Source organism: Physeter macrocephalus, chromosome 20 (assembly GCF_002837175.3).
Source record: "Physeter macrocephalus isolate SW-GA chromosome 20, ASM283717v5, whole genome shotgun sequence".
NCBI classification, from domain to species: Eukaryota; Metazoa; Chordata; class Mammalia; order Artiodactyla; family Physeteridae; genus Physeter; species Physeter macrocephalus.
The window spans coordinates 43,017,302-43,043,946 of NC_041233.1; the positions used below are offsets into that span (position 1 = coordinate 43,017,302).

The window sequence follows — 26,645 nt, forward strand, 5'->3', positions numbered from 1 at the left end:
TTTACTGGAGGGGAATGAGGCTGAGGGAAGTGTTTACTGGAGGGGAATGAGGCTGAGGGGAGTGTTTACTGGAGGGGAATGAGGCTGAGGGGTGGACGAAATGGGTGAAGAGGGTAAAGTGCTGGATGGTAACTAGACTTGTGGTGATCACTCTGTAGTGGATAAAAATATTTAACTATAATGCTGTACACCAATTATATAATAATAAAAATGGAAACACAACACACCAAAACTTACGTGATGCAGCAAAAGCAGTTCTAAGAGGAAAGTTTAAGTGAGAAATGCTTACATTAAGAAAAATAAAATCAGAAATAAACAACCTAACTCTACACCTGAAGGAACTGGAAAAATGAAAACAAATTAAGCCCAAAGTTAGCAAAAGAAATAAACGATGAATATTAGAGCAGAAATAAATAAAACAGAAACAAGAAAGAGAAATAGAATAGATCAATAGAAAAGATCAATAAAACTAAAAGCTGTTTTTTTGGAAAATGTGAACAAAATTGACAAACCTTTAGCTAGACTAAAAAGAAAGATAACTCAAATTTATAAAATTATAAATGAAAGAGGAGATATTACAACTGATATCATAGAAATTCAAGAGGTTTGATGTTGTTTTCCTCAATCCTACTTTGGGGATCACCACAGTAAACAAGAAGTAAAAATTGTATCTAGCTAACTGGGAGAGTAAAGTGGCATTTATTTCAAGTAAAGTTCATTTCAGTGATTATAAGTAAATGGGATGTTAGAAGATTTCGGATGCTATCACAGTGGTAGAAGAATGAAATGACAAGACTCTGAATGAGAGGCTAACAATATATAAGTGAAACCCATGGAGAGAATGACAGACAAGGAAGAATCATTTGGAAAATATATGCAGAGTTGTATTAGAGGAATAAGGAGATTTGAACCAGTATAGTGAGAAAAATGAGGGGATCGTTAGCAAAAATTCAGTTCATGGATTTTGGCATCCACCTTGGACCATTGCTAACTGAGCAAGAGAGAAATAGAATCTCAGTGTGGTTTTAATTTGAGTTTTTCTTCTTATGTATAAAAGTGAGTATCTTTGTGTGAGGTCAAGGGTCATCTGCCTTTCTCTTTCTGTGAACTATCTGTTCATTCTCTATCCCAAAACTTTTTTTTAAATATATTGATGATCTTTTACTTTTCTAAATTGCAAATCTACACATGTTAGGGATATGAGCCTTTGTCTCTGACGTAAATACAAATATTTCTCTAGTTTGTCACCTGCAGTTTTACTTTGTTTATTGTGTTTTGCCATGAAATTTGTAATGCCATTAAATTTATCACTCTTTTTCCTTATTATTTCTTTATTTTGAGCCATAGGTAGGAAAGTTATGCCCACTCTCACATTAGAATAGAATTCATCCATGTTTTCATCTATTACTAGCTCTTGTGTTGTTTTATTGCTTATTGTGCATGAATATCTTCTCCATTTGGGGTTTACTCTAGTATATTGTATGAAGAATGACACAATTTTATCACTTTCTGTCTCTCCTATTAGGTTAATGCTCCTATTCAAAAATCCATTTTCCCCTATTATTTTGAGACGATTCCTTTATCATAAGCTCAATTTTCATATGCAATTTTGACTATTTCTGGATTTTTAAGTCTATTTTATTGGCATATATTTTCTCCCCTCACATAATGCCCAGGAAAATTTTCTGTCTTGTCTCATAGTTGAAGCAAAAGAGTATAGCAATTAACGCATTTTTGGATATGTTTGGCGTCTGTCAACCTAGATTTGAATACAAGTTCTGTCTGACATTGTCTCTTTGACTTTGGACAAATTACTTAATATTACAAATCTCTTAAGTTCTGTGTAAAATGGGAATGATTTACAGAGTTATCAATGATTACTTATATAAAGCATTTAGTACAGTGTAGGATTCAATAATTGGCAGCCATGTTACTTTATTCTTATCATTATTATGCTAAATGCATATATTCCACAGTTATATGATTTGACTTCCACTTTATCTTCACTTTGGAAAAAGGAATGTTGTAGTATACAATGGAAGATGATACAATTCAAGGAAATTTCAACTCACTAAAATGGCTGCATTTAAGAAATATCCTCTCTAGACACTGAGTAATTCAAAATATTTTATTTAATATTTGAATATTTTTATTTCATGATTGATATATTTAGCTGAATACTTATCTTAAGAAGAATATTTGCCCAGCTGGAACAGAATATTCTCATTTTAATTTCCAAGCAACTTGATATTTGGTACAAATTACTAGTCATTGTCACAAGATATGGTGAAAGACCATGCAGATTATAATTAAGATTTATGTACCACTAAAATACAATTTTATAATTCAAAATTTGTTCTCGATACACTTTATACCTCTTTTATGTGATGAAGTTTCAAATTAATTAAAGCACTCACTTAATAAAAGATATTTGGAAAATCATCCAAACAAGTATTTTCACCCTCTTACTCATAAACTAATGAATGATGTACCACATTTGCATCTGCTTTCCCTAGACTGTATAATTTTGAAACTTAATTTACTAATAAAATTATGATTTTGTTCCTCAGTTAATGAAGGGAAGTAGATACAGCAAATACACACATTACTTATTGTTCTCAATTAAGTGCTGAAATGTCAATGTCTTTCAGGGACTCCTGAGGATTACCCACGATTTTTTCATATGCATCCAAGGACTGCAGAACTTAGTCTCCTGGAGCCAGTAAATAGAGACTTTCACCAGAAGTTTGATTTGGTTATTAAGGTAAATTTGACTACTTGCTTAACGTTCTTGGGTTTATAAATGTAGCTAATGTTCTAATGTTCTTGTGTTTATCAACGAATCCTCTAGAGACTACTGTAGGGACTTTTAAGCTATAAAAATTAAAATTAATTTGAACTGCAATTAGCCAATTTTTCTTTAAAAAGGTGAAGTGCAACAGTTCTAATACATCATGTTGCTTTTCTTTAACATAACTTTTTATATTGCAGAGCTATTCAAATACTGATATTTTTATATGTAATAAATGCCTTGGTCAAATGTATGTAATTCTACATACTATAATTTATTACATCTTCTAACATTTAGTTTAGGTTTTGTTTTCTGTCTGTTTGTTTGTCTTTTACCAAGTGGATTTAATTTTTGACCACAAAAGCTTAACCAATGAATGTATTTAAAAAGTGCCTGGATTTATATATATTTTTATTTTAATAATGTGTTATGTTTTTTAATGTTATTGCTTTTTCAAAACTAAAAAGAAAAGATCTTGCTTGTCCAGAAATTTTTAGTATATGTTTTATTATTTCTTTATTTTGAAAAATGATCTTCAACCACAAAATTTTTCAAAGCTAAGGGAATCCATTTGGCATTACAATTTTGATTTAATAATATATAATATATTGTAATAAAATCATTACAAAGGTATTGTGGAAACCCAGATTATCTATCCGTTAATTCTTATAGACTTTACTGAGAAGGTAAGATTTGAGCTGAGCAGTGAAGGAAGAGTTTGAATTTACCAAATAGAGATCGGGGCTAGGAGAAAAGCATTTTAAGTAAAAGGACAGAAATAAGCAAGGACACACAGTATGTCTAGTGTGTATTGTCTGACTTTTTCATATCTAAACATACAACAAATAGATATAGATATGCAGCCCTATGGCATTTTTTAAAAAATTTAAAAGTGTTAAAGGAAAAGGAAGTAAGGTAAAGAAGCTTACTGAGCATGTACATTGTACAAGGTGTTTTATGTATATTTTATAACCACAACCTTAGTACTTAGTACTATGCTTATGGGTACAAATGTCAAAACTAAAGTTCAGATAGGGCAAGTGATTGAATCAGAGTTACATCACTAATAAGCAGCAGAATTGAAATTCAAATTTAAGTTTATCTAAGCTAAAGCCATACTTATTTCACTTCACCAAGATGCAGTTCCTTAGAAATGGTTTTCTGGTTTGATTATCTGTCAGTGCAACTGCAAACAATAATACATCAATACATTTAATTTTAGCTCAAATTAGGACATATTTTGTTAGCACCGATTATGTTATACACACTAGATGGTGTATTTATTTAGTGTTTCTTTGTCCTTGAAGAATGGGTAGTCTAGATGGGGGAAGAATCACATAAGCTGATAAATCAAATACAACACTTCAACTGCTAACAGGAAGACAATGTAAAAGCTCTAACAAAGCACAGATTAAGGACATTTAAATTAATCTGGGACTCAGGGAAGATTTTCTGGGGATTATCCCAAGCTCAGTGTTGTATTGGATGGCTTTGGCTAATGAATGAAAGGAAATATGTTTGACCATAAGGAAGAACAGAAGCAAAAGCTTGGAAGCATGATGTACCAGGCTATGAGCAGTTAACAGGGAAATGAGGTATAGAGCCAGACCTTGGAGAGAGCCTTATGTCGACTGCAATTTCCTTGGATTTCATTCAGTAGGGGTTTGGGAGTCATTCAACAAAGAAGGGCTCTGTTTACCATTTATGTAAAATAGTCACGTGTGAGATTCATCTTGCACGGTTTTATTTTAATGATCATTGGACTATATAAAACTCCAAAATGTGTTTCCATTGTCTCCTGTGGATCTACTTGGAGCCCTGTGGTGCTACACTCTGTGGGAGTTAAGAAACTTGACAAAGCACTGTTTCCAAACTGCCCCACTTGAAATCTGAAATCAATTATTTTTCTTTATTATCAAAGTCGGTTGTCCTGGTGTACCCAGGTATAGTGAAACTCAGTCTATCAATTATAGAAACAAAAATCAATTGGGACAGGCCACAGATAATTTTTTTTTGTTTTAATAACACTTTATATTATTAATGGAAGTTTTTACCAACATTATTAGATTCAAATTATTGTGTTTTGTGTGCAGTCAAGGGGATAATAAGCAAAAGTATCAATCTGTAAGAATAATAATGTGCCACTTGCTTGAATATTAGCTGAGTATTGTGTCTTTGTATAAGGATCCATTGAAGTGCTACAATCTGGTAGTTCTCCTCTGCAATAAGTCTTTCAAATTCTTCCCTTTTTCTTATTTTAATAGTGCTTCATTTTTCATTGGCCATAATTTTTTTTTATTGGACTTGATCCCAATTTCTGTTTTGGAAGCTAAGGAAAAATAAAATACAATGAAGTATCCTCTTCTAGACTTTGAAGAAGAATTCTGCTTTAAAAAGCTGTATGCACATTTAACAGCTGGTGTCACAAATTAGAAATTTATCATCTTCATTTTATCTATTTCTGCCAGTTATTTACTAAGTATACTGACAAATAAAAATGTGAAGGTGAAACTAGGAAGGCAAAATGGAGTAGTTCACCAACTTTAGAATATTAAAGGATTAAAACACATCTAATTAAAAGAGAAAAGGGTGTTCCATTTCAAAACACTATTCCAAATTTTACATAATTACAATCATTTAAGCACACTTTAAAAATGAAACACACATTTTGAATAAGAATCATAGCCAGTCCTGGGTTTGCCCAGGACAGTTCACATTTATGCCTATTGTCCTTGTGTAATTATTCATAACACATCTTTCACCCTCAAAAATGTCCCAGTTTGGTTGAAAGTTTATGTGATCACCATAGTTATACAGCAAAAAACAATTATGCAGTAGAAATATGAAAGCACATTTTAGATTCTAGATGATGATGATTTAGTTCATGCATGGAGTGTCTCTAACAAAGGCCAGAACATTCATCTTCATTATTAGAAGTGCAGTATTTTTTAAAAAATATTAATAATTTATATATTTATACTCTGGGCTTCTAATACAAGCATTAAATGGATAAATTATCAATAATTCACTGTCTTTCAGTTGCTCAAACATAATTTTTTTTGTCTAAATCTCTCTTTTTTAAAAATTTATTTCTTTTATTTATTTATTTTTGGCTGCGTAGGGTCTTCATTGCTGCGTGCAGGCTGCTCTTTGTTGCAATGTGTGTGCTTCTCGTTGCGGTGGCTTCTCTTGTTGCGGAGCATGGGCTCTAGGCGCACGGGCTTCAGTAGTTGTGGCATGAGGGCTCAGCAGTTGTGGCTTGCAGGCCTAGAGCACAGGCTCAGTAGTTGTGGCACATGGGCTTAATTGCTCCGCAGGATGTGGGATCTTTCCGGACCAGGGATCGAACTTGTGTCCACTGCATTGGCAGGCGTATTCTTAACCACTGTGCCATGAGAGAAGTCCCAAGAATTGATTTCAAACTTTAATTTATACCGTATACAAAATTTTACATAAAATGAATCATATACGAAACTGTAAGAGCTAAAAGGCTCTAGAGCACAGGCTCAGTAGTTGTGGCTCACGGGGTTAGTTGCTCCACGGCATGTGGGATCTTCCTGGACCAGGGCTCGAATCCGTGGCCCCTGCATTGGCAGGGGGATCCTTAACCACTGTGCCACCAGGGAAGTACCTGTCTAAATCTCTTTAATTAACAACTAATAGCAAGGGTCACAGTGACACCACAAATATCACTGTATCATGGTCCCTCTGATTTTCATGTTGTTGTTCATTGACTTACTTATACTGCCTAGCAGGCTGACCTTTAACATCTTTTCTTTCCACATAATGGGCATAATTAACCCTAAGCTCTCATCAGTCACCCTGCATACTTTCTGTGCCAGCCATACTCAACCACTTGCACTGCCTTAAACTCACCATGTTCTTTCTAGCCTCCAGGCATTTGCTGTTCTTCCTGAATCATTCCTCCTTTTTTTTTTTTAATCAACAGTCTAATTCACACTGATATTTCATTGATGCTTCATATGGTAAGACAGACAGTTCCTCTGGAAAGGCATGACCCCTCCTTGCATCCTACTAGTCCCTGTGGTGGCTTTGATCATTCTATATAGAATTTGCCTGTTTATTTTCCCCTGACGTTTATAGGAGGGAGGGCAGATTGTAATATATTTCTTCAACATTGTGGCCCAAGCCCATACGCCTATCCACGTACAATGTATAAAAGTGCTCAATACATATTTCTTGTAATGGCTTTCTCCCTGGCACAGTAAATCTTTTAAGGCTGCTGGATTTGGGTACTGTATCTTCATTGCATTTAAATACATATATTTGAAAGTGCATGTATTTGATAGCATTTTATCCTTTCTCTGTCCAGAATAAAGGTGCAAGGAACTTCTCGAATAAATTCAATCCTTGGAAAAAAGCCATACCTATATTAAGACAGTTTAAAGCTATTTATGACTGTATTTAAACAAACAAACAAAATATTCTCCTTCTAAGGAAAAGATACATATTTTACACAGAAAATGAGCCACAGAATTGAAACTGGTGAGCTTGAATAGTAGAGTTAATATGCCAGTTCTCCTGGCGAGTTACTTTGCTTTAGTAATTTGAGAGTCACAGGACAACGGCGTGCAAGAAATGATTGAGGCCTACTAGAACAGCAACTACAGCCCTTGATCCTACACATGAATCTCTAATGCCACAACCCTAGAAAATATTTGGCCTCTATTTGAATAATGATATCAATTTTACTTTACTGCTTAGGAATTCAATGGGTAACTGGGATTCACTATCTTTAAGCCATATGACATTTGCTAGTTTTCAATTTGCCAAATCCTTTCTGAGTGCCTATTAAGTGCCTGATATTTTGCTTGGTGTTGAGGAGACAGAAATGTATGAAAGCTCTGCCTCAAGGAAGAGGTATGGAAAGTATGGAAATTGTGCTTTTAGACGTATTTCCCTTCTGATTTCTACATCTGTATTTCCAAGTACTGGCTGAAGAACTACTCCTAGTATTTTGCAATTGCATCAAATTAACGTAGTAAAGTGTATACATCTGTTTGAAACCTCGGCTTGTTTCTTTCAATTAATAATACTACAATCAGCTTGTCACCCAAGCTAGGAGTTCCCAGTTCTTCTGAGACACCAGCTCCTGTATGGCCCTATCCAGTCACTTTTCAAGTCCTATCCAGATACATCTGGAATTTCTCTTGAATGTCTCCCCCAACTCTCCATGCCCACTGCAGTTCTCTAGGTTTCATCCTCAAGGCCCATCATCTCACACAAGTGATCTCTAAGATTTTAGCCTCTTTTTCATGCATCCTGTCCATCTCCCCACATTGCCAATAGATATTGCTAACACAAAAAAATAGATCATGTTGCTCCATATTGCCTTCAAGCCAGTTGACAAATTGCCCACTACATGAAATTCCAACAGAAAACTTTGTTGATTTGAAAGACCAGGCATTAGGGGTGGACAGACAGAGTAAGAAGTCACAGATCATCAGTCATCACTTCTCAAAATAAAAAGGATGGCATCCCCCATGAACATGAGAGAGCTATCAAAATTCATTAAATCTGTTAAGGAGAATGTGAAGTATAAGTTACTATCATTCTGCTGTGGTGTATGGATTGTCAGTTTATCAAAAAAAAAAAAAGAGAGAGACACACACACAAATAGAGAAATTAAAAGGAGAGAAGAAGGGCTTAGATGCTCCCTTTGAGAAAGATTGAATAGGATCTTTCAGTGAGCCAGGGTTATGACAAGAAAAAAAAAAAATCAGAGCTGATGTTGTCCAGCCATAGGAAGAAAGACAAATTCTATAAATGACATACTTTCATAATTCTGGAAATATTCTAGCCATATATGCCTCTCCCTATTCTTATGGATTCCCATTGAAAGAATAAAATACACATATCTCACATCTTAGTTCAGCAATTAAGTGAAAAGTAAGCTCACTTTCTCTGCCCAATAGCAAGATCTATAATGTAAGGAAGTTTAAGTCCATTAAGAGTGAAAGTCCTTTATGTGTTTTAGAGAAAATTATCCCACAGAAATTTCAGGTATTAGTTCTTATCTGTAATGAAACAGCAATCCCTCCATTGATGTCTTAATGAATAATACACTTTTAGAAATCCACTGACATATCTGATACATTTGCTAGATGTTCATCTTTTAATTTTATGTTCTATTTTTTCAATTTAGTAGATTGTCACATAAAACATTATGTTTGTTTCTTCAAAAAGAACACTGTATCCTTTTGTTTACTCCTGCTTGTTCACATTTCTAAAACTTCTAAGTACTAGGCTAAATTAATTGACTATTATGACAATTATGGAAATTAATACAAGGAAAGAATATATGGTGTCCTCTTTTCTCATGTTGTTATTCATCCTGCTAGGTTAGTTAGAACAGAAATAGAATACAGCAGTTGAATATAGTGGCTGTCCAAATGTGCAAGCTGACAAAAGACACACAGAAGTGATACTTTACTTGGCCTCTTTCCTTCTTCACAAGGTGACCTGCAACTGCTTGGAAGAAGAGAAGCAATTTATCCATTCTCATCACAGTCCCTTGATTTTGGCAAGGCCCTCTTGTCTGCAAAGGTCATTGTAAGAGTACAACAGAAACTCTAAATATTGTAGAATGTTCACATGAAAGACACTCTGAGCAGACCTTGCCATATCTCCCCAATACACACCCCCTCACACACAGAAACTACCTTAACCCTCCTACATGAATGTTCTCAAGTAATCTTTCTTCATAGGCTTCTTGGTTGTTGCATAGAAAATGAAATTAAAGGGTATATCTAAAGACTTGAAAGCTAAACAGGTCTTCCCACTAGTTTTTTCTCAAGAACAGACTAGTACATAGGAAAAACTCCCATTCTCGTTACCTTCCAGGCTCTGAAAAATAACCCACTTAGAGACAGACTTTTTTTGTATACTGATGATTTTTTGAAATTCAAATATTCCAGGATGGACTATTCCAGTCAACCAGTTCAAAAAGGCACCTTAGGAGAGAGCTTTCTCCTAGTGGAGAGACTACTCTGTGGGAATGGAATCAGAATCCAGCATAGACATTTGCTGGATGACGAAGTGAAGGGCAGGGCAAAATAAGGGGAATACAACATGAATTAGAAGCACTCCAGAAAAAAGTTACTACACCATCACGATCATAATTTTGTCTCTGGCTCACCGTGCTATTTCTAGCCAAGATGATTCTCATGTTCAAACCACCAGCCAAATAGTGTGATATATCTGTGCTTGGCAGGAGTTTTCTGAATCTGTGGTCTCTCTGGGAGCAACTGGGTTTTTCTTATTTAAATCATTCAAAATTGCCTTAGTCATTCTAGTGTCAGTTTATATCTCAAGCTTTAAGCACAGAGAAAGATTTTTATTATTGAAAAATATACAGAAGCTCCAATGATTCATGTTTTCATTGCAATAAGTTATAAACACAGTGGGCATATTCTTACATCAAGTGAAGATAGAATGTACTTTAAAAATATTTTCTAGATGGGAAGTGTGTCAATATTATTTTGTTGTCATATTATAAACCCCTTTGGGAGTGCATTGTTTATAGCCTGCCTAGTAAAGATATCTTTTCTTTTTTGTCAAACAGAAAATGTTTTTATTTCCAAACAGAAATGCACTCTTGCGCTATGCTTATGGCATTACAAACAAATTAGTTGTATAAGATACAAAAAAATTCTTCGTGTTTTATCTGATAAATTATTTTATGGTTTTTCAAGTTCTTAAATATTTTTAGTAATTGTCATAAATAGGCTGTTTTCAGACTATGTATTCTTTAATTTTTAGAGTAGTAAAGCTTAAATAAATGAAGTTTCTGTAGATTTTAAAGCAATATAATAGTATAACAAGGGTCAAGAAGCAATAGAATGCACTTATTTTAATTATTAATTAGTCAGCAATATTAATATGATCTTTGATCGAGGGAACACAGGCTTACCACAGCCATCTCTCCCTAAGATGTTCCAAAAGAAAAATGTGTGCACAAAGAAGGGAAATGTAACCTTTTACAGTCACTGGGACGTCAACCCCCAGCCCTTATAGAGTTTAGTGAGCTGAACAGGATCCTGTGGAGAACTCCCTTATATAAGTGAGGTTCTTCCACTTTTACTTCTGACCCTCAGGTCCAAACTGAAATTTGAGACTTTACTTAAAGACTGAAAACAGTAACAGCTTGCATAAGAGGCTAGAGCAGAATTGACCTAAGGTGTTCCACCTTGGCTTTTCTTGAGTGTAACAGCTGCCTACAAGGAGGAGTGAGAGGAGTCAAAATGCTAGACAGCAATTGATTCTCAAAGGGCTATTGATTGGACATGTTAGGATCATGTGATGTGCTTGTTTTTGAAAGGAAGATTTTAGGGCTCTATCCACTGAATCAAGATGCCCATGTGATTTTCAGGGAACTTAAATTTGAGATATAGCCATATTTTAAAATCACTTGGGAACTTGGTAAGGCAGTATAAAATTAAAATAGTAATTAAAGAAACAGACAAATAAGTAAATAAATACATGTCAGAGGTCCTGACTGAGCCTGCAGTTGTAGAAGTTTCCATAAAGATTAAATGAAGATTTTCCCTGTAGTACTTTTCCATCAGACACCAGAACTTTTGGTCTTATTTTCATTGGGGTATGGTGAAATGTGAGATAAAATTTATAGGTCCACATACACAAATGAATATCCCTAGATCTTATAGATCTTAAAACCCTAACTTAGTCAACTAACCTAGTCAAAGACCTTACCAGTGTTTCCAGGTGGAGAACTGGTTGGAAGGTTTTGTCAATATTCCCACTTCTTAGGTTTTCTTAGAAAACATGGAAGAATCTTTCATTTGAGAGCAACATAATCAGAAATATGTACATACATATGTGTGTGTGTGCATAGGATAATCCATAATTAAATTTCAATTAATTAAGAACAATGAAATGTCAAGAAGATTTGATCTTGACATATGAACAGTAACAATAACAGACTGAATTTATTATGTGCAGAATATTCACATTTATATACATGCAATCCTTTGTTATGCTGCAATCATAAAACATTTTTAGTGGCACTCAACCTGCCCATTTGATAGTAGTATTATATGTAGCATCAATTACCAGAAGCTAGCTAAGTCTGCTACATGACACCAGTGTTTTTTTAGATATACAGTATTGTCATGGAGGCTTACTGGTCATCTTTGCTAACCAGTAAGACTACAAAGAAAGATTTTCCAGAAATTCGAGTGTGGGCATAGCTCAAGCATGAAGTAGCCAGACCCAGAAGGGTGTCTTTCAAAGTACTCACATTATAACCACCCAAGGAGTTTGATAAAAAGGGAGATTTCTTATCCCTGTCCAAGATATATGAATCAGAATCTTTGTGGGGAGGATGTGGGAATATGCTTTATAATAGGCTTTCCTGCTGAGTCTTATGTAAACTAAAGTTTGAGAACCACTGCCCTATCTGGTTGTCATAATTTTTGAAAGTTACCTGTCATTTACTTCTGGTATACAGGGAAATGGCTTTGCCATTTGTTTTCCTTCCCTCCTCCTTTCATCCATACTTTGTTCCTTGTTTCTCTTCTCCCCTCCCCTTGCCTCCCCCCATCCCCCTTCCTTCCTAAGGTATCCGATGTTTGTGAAAATTGGTCAAACAGGTCCTAAGAACTAGAGATTAAAGACTATAGTTTAATAGGAGAGACAGGCAAGAAAACTGGCAAATAAAAAAGTGTGTTAATGCACTATAAGAGTGTACTCAGTCAGAACCTTGCTAAAGTAATCAATTTGCCTCAGTCTGACAAGAAAATGTGTATAAGTCATGCACTAAGTGAAAAACAAAGCAAATCAGAGCAAACATCTCTTTGTTTCAACCACTGCCCATTTTAAAAACCTCCCCATATCTAAAAATATATATCAGCTTATTTATATATGTATTATATGTAAATGTTGATAAATTCTGGAAGACTGTAGATTACCTATTCACAGCCCTCATTCCTATTAACAGGGAACCACAATTGGTGAGTGAGGAGGATAGGTTGTGGCCCTTTATATATCTTTATATGACTGGCAGGAATGCATATCAGTACCAATTATCTGTAAGTAAGCTTGGTTAGATATGAAAAACCTTTAAAATGCACAAATAAAGATGGCATTCACATAACTTAAGGTGTTCATGTTATACATTCACAAAAATTTATTTCTGCTTCATTTTAATGTCCAAAACAACCCCTCCATAAATATCTATAAAATGGGGATTAAAATCACGGCACATTGATTTCATTTGTAGAAAATATTTATGTAAAGCAAAGATATACATAGCCTATTGAAATTGGAAATACACAAAATTCACAACAAACCTATTTTTGAATTCTTCCATATATCAGGAACTGACCAAACATTTAGCAATGTATGAAACAGACAAATTTATAGTGTTTACCCTCTCATAGAATTTAAAGGTCTAGTGAAGAATAATGCTCAGACATTTGTTGCAATAGAGGGTTAGGTTTACAGACGCATAGAGAAAGGACATTTTTTTTTCATACAATATAATTCCATTTTTATTTTTAAATATTATAAATATAGGAAAAATGCAAAATTATCAGAATTATCAAGACTAAAGTGTGGTTTTACCTTTTTAGTTGCAACATTTAATTTATATTTTAAAATAAAACTACAATTAATTGCATTAACATAAGACTTGTTTTTTCTTCTAAAGTTTGCTGACATGAAATATTTATTGGAGTATAAAACCATTGATTATATATTATCAGATGAGAAGATGGAAACACAAATTATTAATTTTTAAAATACTTTTAAATTCTTTCCCCATTTATCACTCCAAGCAGGAGATTTTCTTTAAACTATTTTTAATAACAATAATACAACTAAGTTATTGAGCAAGACATTTTCTTGCAAGGCATTTTTTGTAAGTATTTTGAATATATTGTATCACACAATTGAATGTATTTGAATTGAATTTGAATGTATTGTTATCACACAATCAAGATGTCTTGTAAATTGTCATTTACTGTGATTAAGGGAGGGTAAGGGACTTAACAGGTGTTGTGAAGTTGGTTAGATATAGACTGGGAGACAAATATCACTCTGCTAAGCCACCTTTTCATTACAGCATCATTTGCTTTTGCAGTAGTGTGTGACTTTCTTACCAAAAGAACATTTATTCATTCAATACTTATTGACAGACTATTCAATGTTAGCTACTACAATAAGCCTGGGAAGTCAACATTAACAGAATAATCACACATCTGTGATATTTTGAAAGTTATATTCTAGTGGAATAATTCTGACAATAAATTACAAGTATAATAAATAAACAAATTTTGAAATATTTTATCTGTTAAGTGCTATAAAAAAAGCAAATTACATTGTGAATTCCAGTGCTGGGGATATAATTTAAATGAGGTGGTCAGTGTAGGCCATGTGGAAAAAGATATGTGATTCATGTGGACATTTGTGGGAATAACATTTGAGGTAGAGGGAACAGCCAATGCAAAGGTTCTGAAGTAAGAATATGCCTGATTTTTAGTGGAGCAGCATATAGTATGGTCAGAGCATATTTAGTGAGAAGGAGAATATGATAAAAGCAATAAGAGGTCAGATCCCGTAGGCTTGAGTCACATTGGAAATCATTGAGAGGTTTTAATGAGAGAAGTGACTTGATCTGACTAATATTTAACAAAGTCACTGAGCTGCACATAAAAGAATGGGCTACTGGCAAGGGTAGAAGCTGATGGAGAAATTTAAATCATCCAGGTGGCATATGATAGTAGGTTGGCCCCTACCAGGGTGGTAACAGTGGAGGAGGTGAGAAGTAGTTAGATCCTGCATATATTTTGAAGTTATAGTCAATAAAATTTCCTCATAGATTAGATGTGAAGTGTGAAAAGAACCAAGGAGTAAAGGTGACTCCAAGGCTCTTGGCCTGAGCAACTGGAAGAATGGAGCTGCTTTTAAAGTGGAAAAGACTGTTTGTGGAGTAAGTTTGTGATGTGGGAGATGAGAATTTCATTTTTTCAGCGGTTACATTTGAAATGTTTATTAGATATCAGGTATCTAATAAACATATTATTTAATAGTTATTTTAAAATAATTATTACTGTAGTTACATAATAACTATAATAATTAGATAATAACTATCTTTATAGTTATTATTTAAGCAGAGTTATTACATATACAGTTGTATATAGATTCTGGACTTTCAGAGCTCCAAGCTGGAGATAGAAATTGGGAGTCATTATGTTACTGACATTAAAAAAAAATTTTTGTTGGAGTTGAGTTGCTTTACAATGTTGTGTTTCTGCTGTACAGCAAAGTGAATCAGTTATACATATACATATATCCCCTCTTTTTTAGATTTCCTTCCCATTTAGGTCACCACAGAGCATTGAGTAGAGTTCCCTGTGCTATACAGTAGGTTCTCATTAGTTATCTATTTTATAAATAGTAGTGTATATATGTCAATTCTAATCTCCTAATTCATCCCACCCCCTCCCTTCCCCCCTTGGTATCCATAACTTTGTTCTCTACATCTACGTCTCTATTTCCGCTTTAAATATAAGTTCATCTGTACCATTTTTCCAGATTCCACATATAAGAGATATTATACAATATTTGTCTTTCTATTTCTGACTTCACTCTGTACGACAATCTCTAGGTCTGTCCACATCTCTGCAAATGGCACTATTTCATTCCTTTTTATGGCTGAGTAATATTCCATTGTATATATGTACCACATCTTCATTGTCCATTCCTCTGTTGATGGACAGTTAGGTTGCTTCCATGTTCTGGCTATTGTAAATAGTGCTGCAATGAACACTGGGGTGCATATATCTTTTTGAATTATGGTTTTCTCCAGGTATATGCCCCGGAGTGGTATTGCTGGGTCATATGGTAGTTCTATTTTTAGTTTTTTGAGGAACCTCCATACTGTTCTCTATAGAGGCTGTACCAATTTACATTCCCACCAACAGTGGAGGAGGGTTCCCTTTTCTCCACATCCTCTCCAGCATTTATTGTTTGTAGATTTTTTAATGATGGCCATTCTGACCAGTGTGAGATGATACCTCACTGTAGTTTTGATTTGCGTTTCTCTAATAATTAGTGATGTTGAGCATATTTTCATGCATTTGTTGGCCATCTGTATGTCTTCTTTGGAGAAATGTCTATTTAGGGTTAGTTACTGAGATTTTTAAAACCATGAGATTAGACTAGATTAGCAAGGAAGTGAGTAAGAAGAAGAGAAGATGACTAAGATCTGACTCCAGGGCCACCTCAATTTTAAGTTGGAGAAGAAAGGAGAAACCAGAAAATGAGAATGAGAAGAAACGGATAGTAGTATTGGAAGAAAACCAAGAGAGAGTGTTGTCTTGAAAGACTAGTGAATAATGTTTTAAATGCTGAAGGTAGGTTAAATAAGATATGGATTAAAAATAAATATTGCTTTTAGCAATGTAGGAATTACTGGTAATTTTGACAAGAACAGCTGTATTTGAGTGGTGGGGCAAAAGCCTAACTGAAGTGGGCTTAGGAAAACTTGGGAAGAATGAGTGTAGACAAAAGCAAACACAAAAATGTAAAAAGTGCACACTACAGATGCATAATAAATAATTCCTGACTTTCCAGGAAAAAAGTTATTTATTTCTTTTTTCCTAGAATGTATTTAAATGTCTTGATAATCTTTCCTATTTTCTTTTTTTCCCCTAAATTGTTGTATCTACTTTAAAGGGTTCATACTAGAGATCATGGAATTTGTTACATTGCTTGCCACAAGCCAGTAGGACAAAAGTTAGTCTGTATTCTCCGTCCTCTGGTTCAAGGAGCTAAGAGGTTATCAATATTTGCTTGTCTTAATATTGAAAATGGAGTAGCTTGCTTCTTTTAATGTTTTGCTCTCCAAAGTAACTATATAGTATATTTTGTATACTTCTCCCATTTTGGCTTTAGTTTTACTTTGGTCTCATTACTGAAAATGGGACTCATGCCCAGAAATTCTCCAAGCAAAACCTGGCCTTTAAATATAATGTTTAATTTGTAACTACAGACTTTGTAGATATAAATAAGGTTGTCTTATGGGATTAGATGATTTTTTAAATACTACCTTGTTTCACTTGACCTGCTTTTTTATGCTTCTCATCTCATTGACTAGCGACTACAGGGGAACAGAATAAGTAAGACTTTTGAGAATTCCTGTTTATATTATACAGAAGAGAGGATTGGATGATAGGTTTCGTGCATGAACCTTCTAAAGAGAAAAGCATGATAATTTGTTTTAAGTGACATATTTTATCTCTAATTCAATCTGTAATATCTACTTTACTAATTTTCTTTCCTGCCGCTAATTTTTCCCATCAGTCTTACATTTGGATGTTCATTTGCATTTTCTAAATTAGAGAATCATGTGGTGAATTTCCCTGTGTAGGCTCTCGTAAATCAGGAGACCTGAGTCTGGGCCCTACTCTGTGACTTACATGTGGTGTGGCCTTAAACATAAAACTGACGTTTTTATTTTTGCATCAACACAAAAGTATATGTTTTCATATTTAGAGGGGCAAAATAGCATAGAGATTAAGAATGTGGACTTTGGGGACAGATACGTGGTTAGCACATACAAAACACCCCAAGAGGACAAAATATGTAGTAGCAATCCAAAAATATTACTCATATTAACAACAAACTAATGTTAGGGAAATAATAGACAGAGTCTTTACATGTTATTTTTAAAGATATGGGGAAATCAACTGTTTCCATAGATCTAATTTGAGTTTTCTTTCTCTTTTTGTTGGATCACTTTGTTTCCATCATGCAAATAATACATGTTTTCCTGGCTTCCCAGCTTGCAGTAAAAATTAACAACATATGAGCTGAATGTAAAATAAAAGCTTCTTTCATTGTTACACATTTTGCTTTTTGTTTTCCTCACACCATCCATAAATTGCGTGTGTTTTTTGGAGGAAGGGGACAAATGATAAAATCTGTGACTTTTCATAGCATAATTAGTATGTCCAGGACATAACATAATGACTTTCAGAACAATTAGATACAAAATAAAGGGAGAGAGAAAAAGTCCTGTTCAAAATGACTAGCATGTGGGAACTGTTCCTGATTCAATTAGATCCAGGTCATTGGGCTGGAGCCCCTTATGGACCAATTAGTTTCCTACAGTGAAAGATGATGTTTTCTAGTCATGGACTGTACCTTTTCCCGTGTTCAGCTGTGTCCAGAAAGCCTGCTGTATGTCACAGAGGGGACTCCTAGAAGAACATCCATGTCTCAGCACAAATTAATCACAACCACTGGATACAGAAACAGCTTATCCATGCTGATGGTCAGGAGCACATATGGTTATGAGTGAAGGATACAAAGTTACAGAAAAGGCTACACATTATTCCAGGACTGTTGTCTTTGATGCAGAGCAGGGGCTCATAAACATTTTGTACCATTAACCACTCTAGCAATCTGTTCTCAGATGAAAATTTAAATGCATAAAATAAACTATATAACATTATAAAAGAAATCGAATATATTGAAATAGTTATCAAAATATTTAAAAAACAAAGATAAGTAGTTTTTTTCTAAACAATGCTTTATATAATATTATTTAACAGTGGGTTTATTAATTACCATAATTTCAATGCAGTAATTAGCATAAATAATATTTCAAAAAATTTTCAAATATTACTAATAACATGAAGTGATTTTTCTTGGTGCAAACTCACTGGTTCTGCCAAACATTACTGTGATTTGTCACATACCCTCTCAATTGATAGAAACACTAAAAATTACAACTAGAGAAAAGTGAAAAATTATCTTCCAGAAGCCCAATAATGAACAATCAGAGATATCTATCTGAACTGTTTATAAACCTTCATGACCAAATGTCACTGCTTCATGTAGGAAAGCACTCCAGGATTTAAAATAAAATATTTAACTTTTAGTTGATTTCAAAATACAACTATTGCAGCAATGGGGGAACATATAAATTAAAAAATGACAAATTTTGAATCTATTTATATATATACTATTGAATTATGTTAATGATGTCTTCTAAAGTTTGGAAGAGATTTTCTAGAAATCAGTTGTGATAAAATCTTCCCTTAAATAAAATTTTTGGATTGCTATTCAGTAAGATGCATTTTTTCAAAAACAGAAAGTCAAGAGTTGGTGTTAAACGTTGGTGTTCACCCATTCATAGCATGACCATGTGGAGATTTCCTAAGAAAATTTATTGGAAATATAAATTGTCATCAAATTTTTAAACTGAATAGGAGGGAAAAAAAAGAAACATACTCCTAATACAGGAATATTAATTTTACTTGAATAACATATTTATGGTTAAATAATGTTTACATTTCCATTTCTACTAAAAATAATTTATTGAAATTTTCTCTGTCCCATGTAAGAGTCTTTAGAGGACTTTTCGTGGGCAACAAATGTAGCTTTAATCTATTAATTGTATGTAGAATTATGAATTATTTGGGGATTTAATTACTACTGTGGAACAAGAAGATGTGGAAGAGGCAAAAATAAACACAGTGCGTTGAGTTATAAATATTTGTCTCTGTCTTTTATTTAAATATTTTATCAGCAATTCACTCAAATATCTTCTCTTCTCAATTTTCTATCTAAATGTTTTTAAGTGCTGTTATTTCTTCTAATAATATGCCATGACAGATACAAAAGTTTATTACAATGATTTTTTTTTTTTTTTTTTTTGAAATATACACTGGGTTTGAGGACAGGAAAGCAAAAATTGATGAAGCCTCTCTGGACTTTTATTTCCTCATGTTTTCTAAGGGTCCTTTACTTTAAAGTAGTTCTTTCTGTAATGATACCAGATTAAAAGAGAATTCCTACATATAGTATGAAAAATAGCACCCCAAAAGGATTCCATAACATACAATGTTTTAATCTTTTATATTCTTTTTTAGGCTGAACAGGACAATGGTCATCCTCTTCCTGCTTTTGCCAGTCTGCATATTGAAATACTGGATGAAAACAATCAGAGCCCATATTTCACAATGCCCAGTTATCAAGGCTATATTCTGGAATCTGCCCCCGTGGGAGCAACTATTTCTGACAGTGTGAATTTGACCACCCCTCTAAGAATTGTAGCTCTGGACAAGGATATAGAAGATGTAAGTTAAATATAATTTTTGCTCTTATTTTGATAACACATCTCTTGTTATATTTATGCCAGTGGGAGATATTACAAAGACATGGTTGCATGAGCTATAGAATAGAGAAAAAAGTTGGTATAAATGAGAGTCTTAGGGTTGTAATTTAATTCCATATCAAGGTTATTATAAAAAAAAGTAAATTTGAATTCAGCAACTGTTCTTTTTCAGTTTACAGATATTCAGTATACGGAAGAAAATGAATGTTTCACTTGGCAGTTTGCTAAAGTACGAGGGCAGTCTTTTTAATTAACATTGGCTTTAAACTATGTAATACTAATAGGAAAAAATAATGGCATTACACAATAAGTATAAAAAATCATGAAGGTAGCTCTGGAGTGTGATTTGGGGGACTTTTCTGACATTATGTTATTAAAGAAAACACATTTTGGGGCAGCTGACCCGCTCACACTTTTGCCAATGGCTATGTTGATGCTAACACTCTTCCACTCCACACATCATTTTCCTCTGTTTTTCTGGTACTGACACTCAGTAAAGGAGTGGGAAATTGTCCAGATTGGGCAGATCAGAGTATTTTACCTCCTTCGCTAGAGTGATTGCTACAAAGAGTGGACAGAAAATTTTTACCAGCCCAGTCAAAGTCCTCCCAGGAATTGAACGGAAAACAAAAGTGGAGCTGGAAGACTTTGGCATCATGTATTAAAGAAGTGGAAATGAATCTGAAGCCATTGTAACCAAGTTTGCTGACATCACAGAGAAAGCCCATTGTCATTGGGAGAGAATGAAGCCTGACAGAGACATACAGAGAGGAGTCCTACTGAGTCCCAATTTTTTAGGCTGTAATAGCCCCAGATCTATATTAATCCCTAAAGATTTTCCTTTTAGTCTCTGACCTACCACGGTATTTCCCCAAATATCTTTTTTTGTTTTAACATACGTTAAGTCTGATTTCTGTCACTTGCAACTTACAAAGTCCTGACCCAGAAATGTCTCCCATTTCGATAGCATCTGATAAAACTTTGTGATCGTGGAAATATTCTGTAGCTATTCTGTCCAACACGGCAGCCACTAACCCTGTGTGGCTATGGAGCACTTGAAATGTAACTAGATTGAAAACATTATTTTAACATTTTGTTTAATTTGAATTATTTTAAATGTGAATAGTCACATGTCACTAATTAGACAGCACAGCTCTAGAACATCCCCCAAAATCTCATTACATGGAATTTTGTCATCAGTTTAGTAAATTACAAGGGCACTTCCAGATTTTTTTTTCTTTCTGGAAAAATTTTGTAACCCTTAGCAGAGACTGTGATAACTCTTGTGTGCACTCCACTTCTTCTCACCAGGTGTTTTATTTTACTCTTTATATCTTTCTCTGCTTTCTTATTTTTTCCTCATCCTACCTTTTTTGCTCTTCTTAGTCTCTCCCATTTTCTTTCGTCATGTGTTTTAACAATAGCTAACTCACACTGAGTTCTTAATACCTGCCAGATAATATAGTAAATGCTTTATCTTGCATTAATTCCCTTAAATCTCACAGCAAACATAATAGATGCAATTTTGCATGTTGCAGAAAGGGAAATTTAAATTCAATTTAAGTGCCTTGAATTTGAAGCAATTTTAAATGCCTTCCTCTGATCACAGAATTAGTAAATGGTGGAGTTAGACCTTGAGCCAAGGTCTAATGGAAATAAAGTCATTGATTTTAATCACTAGTCTAGATAGCCCCTTTCTGTTTTATACAGTCTGACTGTAGTCTATGATAACAGCTGTTAATGCTATAGACTTTCTTCCTAGAAAAGTGCGTATACATACACAATTTCACATCCCACATCACAGTGTTTAGGGATTTCCTGAAGTTTAATGTGTTTCATGAGTCACAGGTCATTTAGTGAATACTCACTAGAAAATTCACAGAACCACCTTAAGAAGTTTTATCCTGGCTAAGCTAATATATTTTGTAGGCCCAGTTATGTCCGACAAATTTTGGTGTGGATTTTATTTCATGTTTTAAATTTAAATGCATAATCATATTTTAAGCAGTGACTAGTCAGTTTGGAAATTTCTAATAGTTTAAGTCACACCTTCATGAACACAGTGGTTGGCACAAGCTAAATCCTAAAAAAAAAAAAAATGTAGTTTTAGTTTTTTCCATAATGGCAAAATTTATGTATTTGTACTTTCTTGGTACATTTATATTGTTTAGTGGTTGCATACTAAGCCCTATGTTTGCTTGCATACATTCTTACTTTTCTGGATTGTCATTCACTTTAAAATTACAGATGTTAAAATTGCATTCTAAGGGACTTTGTAAAGGATAGTGGGACTTCAAGGTATTACTGAGTTAGGGTGGAGAGAGCTCTTGGGTTTGAAACCTTTGGAAAACACTACTTAGAATTCTGCTCTTGAAAATTTACAATTCAGTTAGCCTATTAAATACTCTGAATGTTTCCAAAGGATGGGACAGCACGTTGTGGTTCTTAAGAGTTTGTGCTTTGGAGTTAGATAGACCTGGGCTTGACTGTTGGTTCTACCCTGTGATAGCTGTATAACACTGTGAGCCTTATATTTACCAGTTGCAGCCTTTTGTTCAAATGCCAGTGACCCAAAAAGATATATAGTAGCAATCACTGCCACCTTGGCCTGCTCCTTCACTTGGGGCTGGTGGGGATGGGGAGGGAGAGAAAATTTCCCTTAGATAAAGCCATGTGCATGGAGATTGGCATAATTACTATGTTTTATAGAAATGTCAAGTGATTAAACAATGTCTATCTGGCCATTTGTTTATTATTTAGACCCATCCTCTTTCTAAAATCATCTGCAGTGAGTGATTGTCATTAGGTGCCTAGAAACTGAACAAGTATACCTAATCCCTAGTGACAAATTTTTCTAAAATATCATATACGACTTCGATATATCTATACTTTAAATAAGTCCATAGAATATTAAACATCATTTAATCCAGCATCCTATACTATGTGAAATGTTAATGTTAATTAACATTTAATGTTAATTAATGTTATTAAAATCCATTCTTCAGGAATTGATGTTACACTTCATTGTGCCACTCAAGCTTGAAACCTAGGAGTCATCCTTGATTTTTTTTTGTTTACTCAAGACAGTTAAGAAATCTTTAAATTCTTCCTGTTTTGTCCTCTGAATATTTCTTGACTCTCTCCACTCTTACAACCTATTTGCCTTTTATTAAAATTGCCTCCTAATCTTCTTGCTCCCATTTTTTTTTCTTACTCAAAACCATTTTTCACTCAGCCACTAGAATGATTTATTCAAAGCTCAAATCTTAGTATATCACACTTCTACCTAGTATACTCTCATGACTTTCTGCAGAAGAAATTTCAAGCCTATGTGCATGGTTTTCTGCTACTTGATACCTGAACATTTATGCAGCCTCATTTTCTGAAAATTTCTGCTTCACCTATTACATTTAGCAACTACTTGTGGTTTCATGCGTTACACCAAACTACTGCTTATCTAATTAACTTTGTTTGTTACATTTTCTTTTTTGAAATCTTTCATCTTCCATTACATGAACTGGCTTGAATAACATGTTCATTGTTTGGAATTCAGCTCAGGCATACCCTCATTTAAGAATCTTTTCTAGATTATGCATTCTCTCGGTTGAGTTGCATGTCTCTTTTTGGTGAATTTCTCTAAAGTTATATTTACATCATTGTGTGTGTCTTTCTCCCTCATTGAATTTAAATCCCTTGAGGATAGGTCCTAGATCTTAATAACTTTTGTATCATGAAGATCTAATACAGTTCCCAGAACTTAGTATGTTCTAGTAATTGTTTAATAAACTAATAAGTTCAGGCACAAGTAAAGGAATGAGAATATCTGGCATATGTATCAACACTTCTAATGGTATTGAATTAACTGTTTCACAAAATGGCCCATTTCATGGTTGGACAACTAATTACTAGAAAACTTTTCATCACATTAAGTTGAAACGAGCATCCTTGTAACTCAACCATTATTCTTTATATCTTCCGTTTGCCAGTATACAGAATAAATCTTTAGATTAGTCATTGATGGGTTTGAAGATGAATTTATGTCCTTCTGAATCATATTTTTTTTTCCAGGCCAAGTGCTCTTTACTTCTCAAAAGTAAAATATGTTCATTGCTAGGTTATTTTAAGATCTGTATTAACAAAAGAAAACTTCAAGGCCCTTTTAGTTTGCAGGCAAGAATTTTACTACATGGTAAATTCTAGTAGTTTTTGAATGTCAGAATTAGTGAAATTAATCAGCATAAGGATAAAGGATTTAAGAATAAGGACAAAAACACATCACCTCATACAGGTATTACCAACAGAAACAGAGATAAAGCATCAGGCATGAAAGAGAAGTAGTCATTCCAGGAGTTGGTTTTCTTGAGCACAGCTAAGCCACAGGGCAGATGCCAAGAAGGGGACAGACTTGGATCTGTTTATCCAAAAATGAAGTTGTTTTCTTCCTTCAATTCAGTAGAAAGTAAGACAAAGTTTTAGGAGCTAGTAGCAGAGATTGGTGATTTGCGGTGTTATCAGCCGTTTAGATTTTGAGTCAGAAGGAATATTAAGGGTCTCAGTAAAACTGAAAAAGAAAGTAGACAAAAATATTTGTACTAATGTTCCTTCCTATAGATATATAGATATCAATATATATTTATACATGCATATGTAATATATATGAATCATATTTATAATTTTTTTAACCATTCTTACTTCACGGTTTCATGATAGTCCAGAATATACATAGAGCAGGTAATACAAAAGAGGCATGTCTGAAACCACCAGGTTTTCAGTGGCAGAACCACTAAAAGTTGCTTATTGAATTCTAGTTATAAAAAAATAACAGGGAATAATAATCAACAGAGGTTATGCATTTGGCTTGCAGAAAGGCAATGATCCACTTATAATTCCAAGTCAGTTTGCATCCCTATATAGTGTTTTGTTTCAAAATAAAGGTATCCCTGAAATTTAATACAATACACTTATAAAGGTATAATGTACTTATATGCTTTATAAATATTGTTATACTACCATATATATGTTATGATGTGTCACAATACTAAGAAAAAAATACACCTTCGAAAAAGTTGTTAGTTTAAATGAACTGGAAAAGGTTTTTGTTTGTTTGTTTTGTGGTTCATTGGTTTTTTTCTAATGTACACTTGTATGCCATATATATATTTGTGGTCATTTATATTTACATTTTTTAATTTAATGTTTAATTTGCATATAGGTTCCACCTGGTGGAGTTCCTGTAGGTACTAGGTGTTAATTTTGTGTTTGCTCTTTTGTTAATTGCTGTGGTTCATTTCCTTGTTCTTTTTCCTTTCTACAAAAAAAGAAAAATAGGCAATTACTTCATTATCATTTATAAAGACCTAAAACTATTAAAATATATATGTAATTTAAATTTATTACATCATATTATTGGTTATAGTAGTATGAAATTGTGGAGAATCCAAACTGCATGTGAACTTAAACAAACATTATTTAATTATTAATTTTTTTAGCCCATGAAGCATTAATAATTCATCATTGCATTCTTTTAGAAAAAATTCTAATCTTAGGGTCGAACCCTTTTGAACAAGGTACTTCAGAGAACTACTGTCAACTAATTCAAATTGGCAGATGAGATTAAATTTTTTGTCATTTTCTTGTGATGCTTTGTAATTTATATGTATGCTCATAAGTATGCATATGTATGTATGTGCACATATACATTTCTGTGTGTATGTGCATATATATGAGGATGCATATAATCTTGTGTGTGTATGTATGTGTGATGTCATCTTTTGAGTCTCATTGGAAACCCAAAATTGGTTTTAAATCCAATAGACTGTCATATTTGAACATATTTCTTCTATATGATGAGATTTTTAAATTTTACATTCATGTGTTAGTTTACCTTTGTGTTTGTATATGTGTTTACTTTTGCATTCACTTTATTTGTGCTGTGAATAAATATCAGAGTTTGTTTTACACTCCCAGAAAATAATACACAAATTAACAAAGTAATATATTGTGCTTTTGGTATATACTGAATGTATACTTTAGAGTAAAATAATATTTCCTTATGTTGGGGGAAAAGATTGTTATGTTAATCAGCCCTCTGTGTATATTTTGATTTAGAAAACGAATATTTATTTTAAATAAATTTATAGATACAAGGACTACATAAAATATACTGTCCCTATCAGAATAATAAGCCAGAGAATTATCTTCCATTTACACTCATAGTACACCACACCTGAAACTAGTATTATCCTTACAAATGAATCTAAGTTATTAAACTTTGAGTGATAACTGGCTGAACATTTCCAAATATGCCTTCTTAAATTCTTATACTTAAATACCCAGACATTTACCAATAGCATCTATGCATGCTATATACATATATAAATTTTAGAAGGTTATTATCTTAAATATTAATAAACTTCAAAAGTTATATTTTAATCAGAAATTAACTGTGCAAGGCAGATTGGAATAAGCTCTAAGATGCCATGTGCAATACTAACATTATATATTCTATTATATTTTTTTTACATAAAACAGCCTGCAGTTCTGGGAAATGTTATTTTAGTCCCTAGCTAGTTTTTATAAAAGGACTTGAAATGGAGACAATTAAATTATCAAAAGGACTTTAGTGTTTCTGGTTATCAAATATGAGAGAGCCTGTTTATGAAGTCCTGGTGTGTATATCATCTTCTA

General features: G+C 33.5%; 1 protein-coding gene across 16 annotated transcripts in view; it reads left to right on the top strand.

Annotated features, from left to right (window-relative positions):
* Window positions 1–26,645, top strand: part of PCDH15 (protocadherin related 15) — a 699,366-nt gene that overhangs the window by 384,407 nt on the left and 288,314 nt on the right. For 14 of the 16 annotated variants that reach the window (XM_024121304.2, XM_055081163.1, XM_024121303.2 and 11 more), the window contains 2 exons: window positions 2,652–2,764; window positions 19,714–19,920. In XM_024121304.2, the coding sequence (XP_023977072.1) occupies window positions 2,652–2,764; window positions 19,714–19,920 (320 nt within the window). Of the gene's footprint in view, window positions 1–2,651; window positions 2,765–19,713; window positions 19,921–25,170; window positions 25,192–26,645 lie in introns of all 16 variants that reach the window. The other 2 variants (XM_024121299.1, XM_024121298.1) reach the window with 1 other exon arrangement.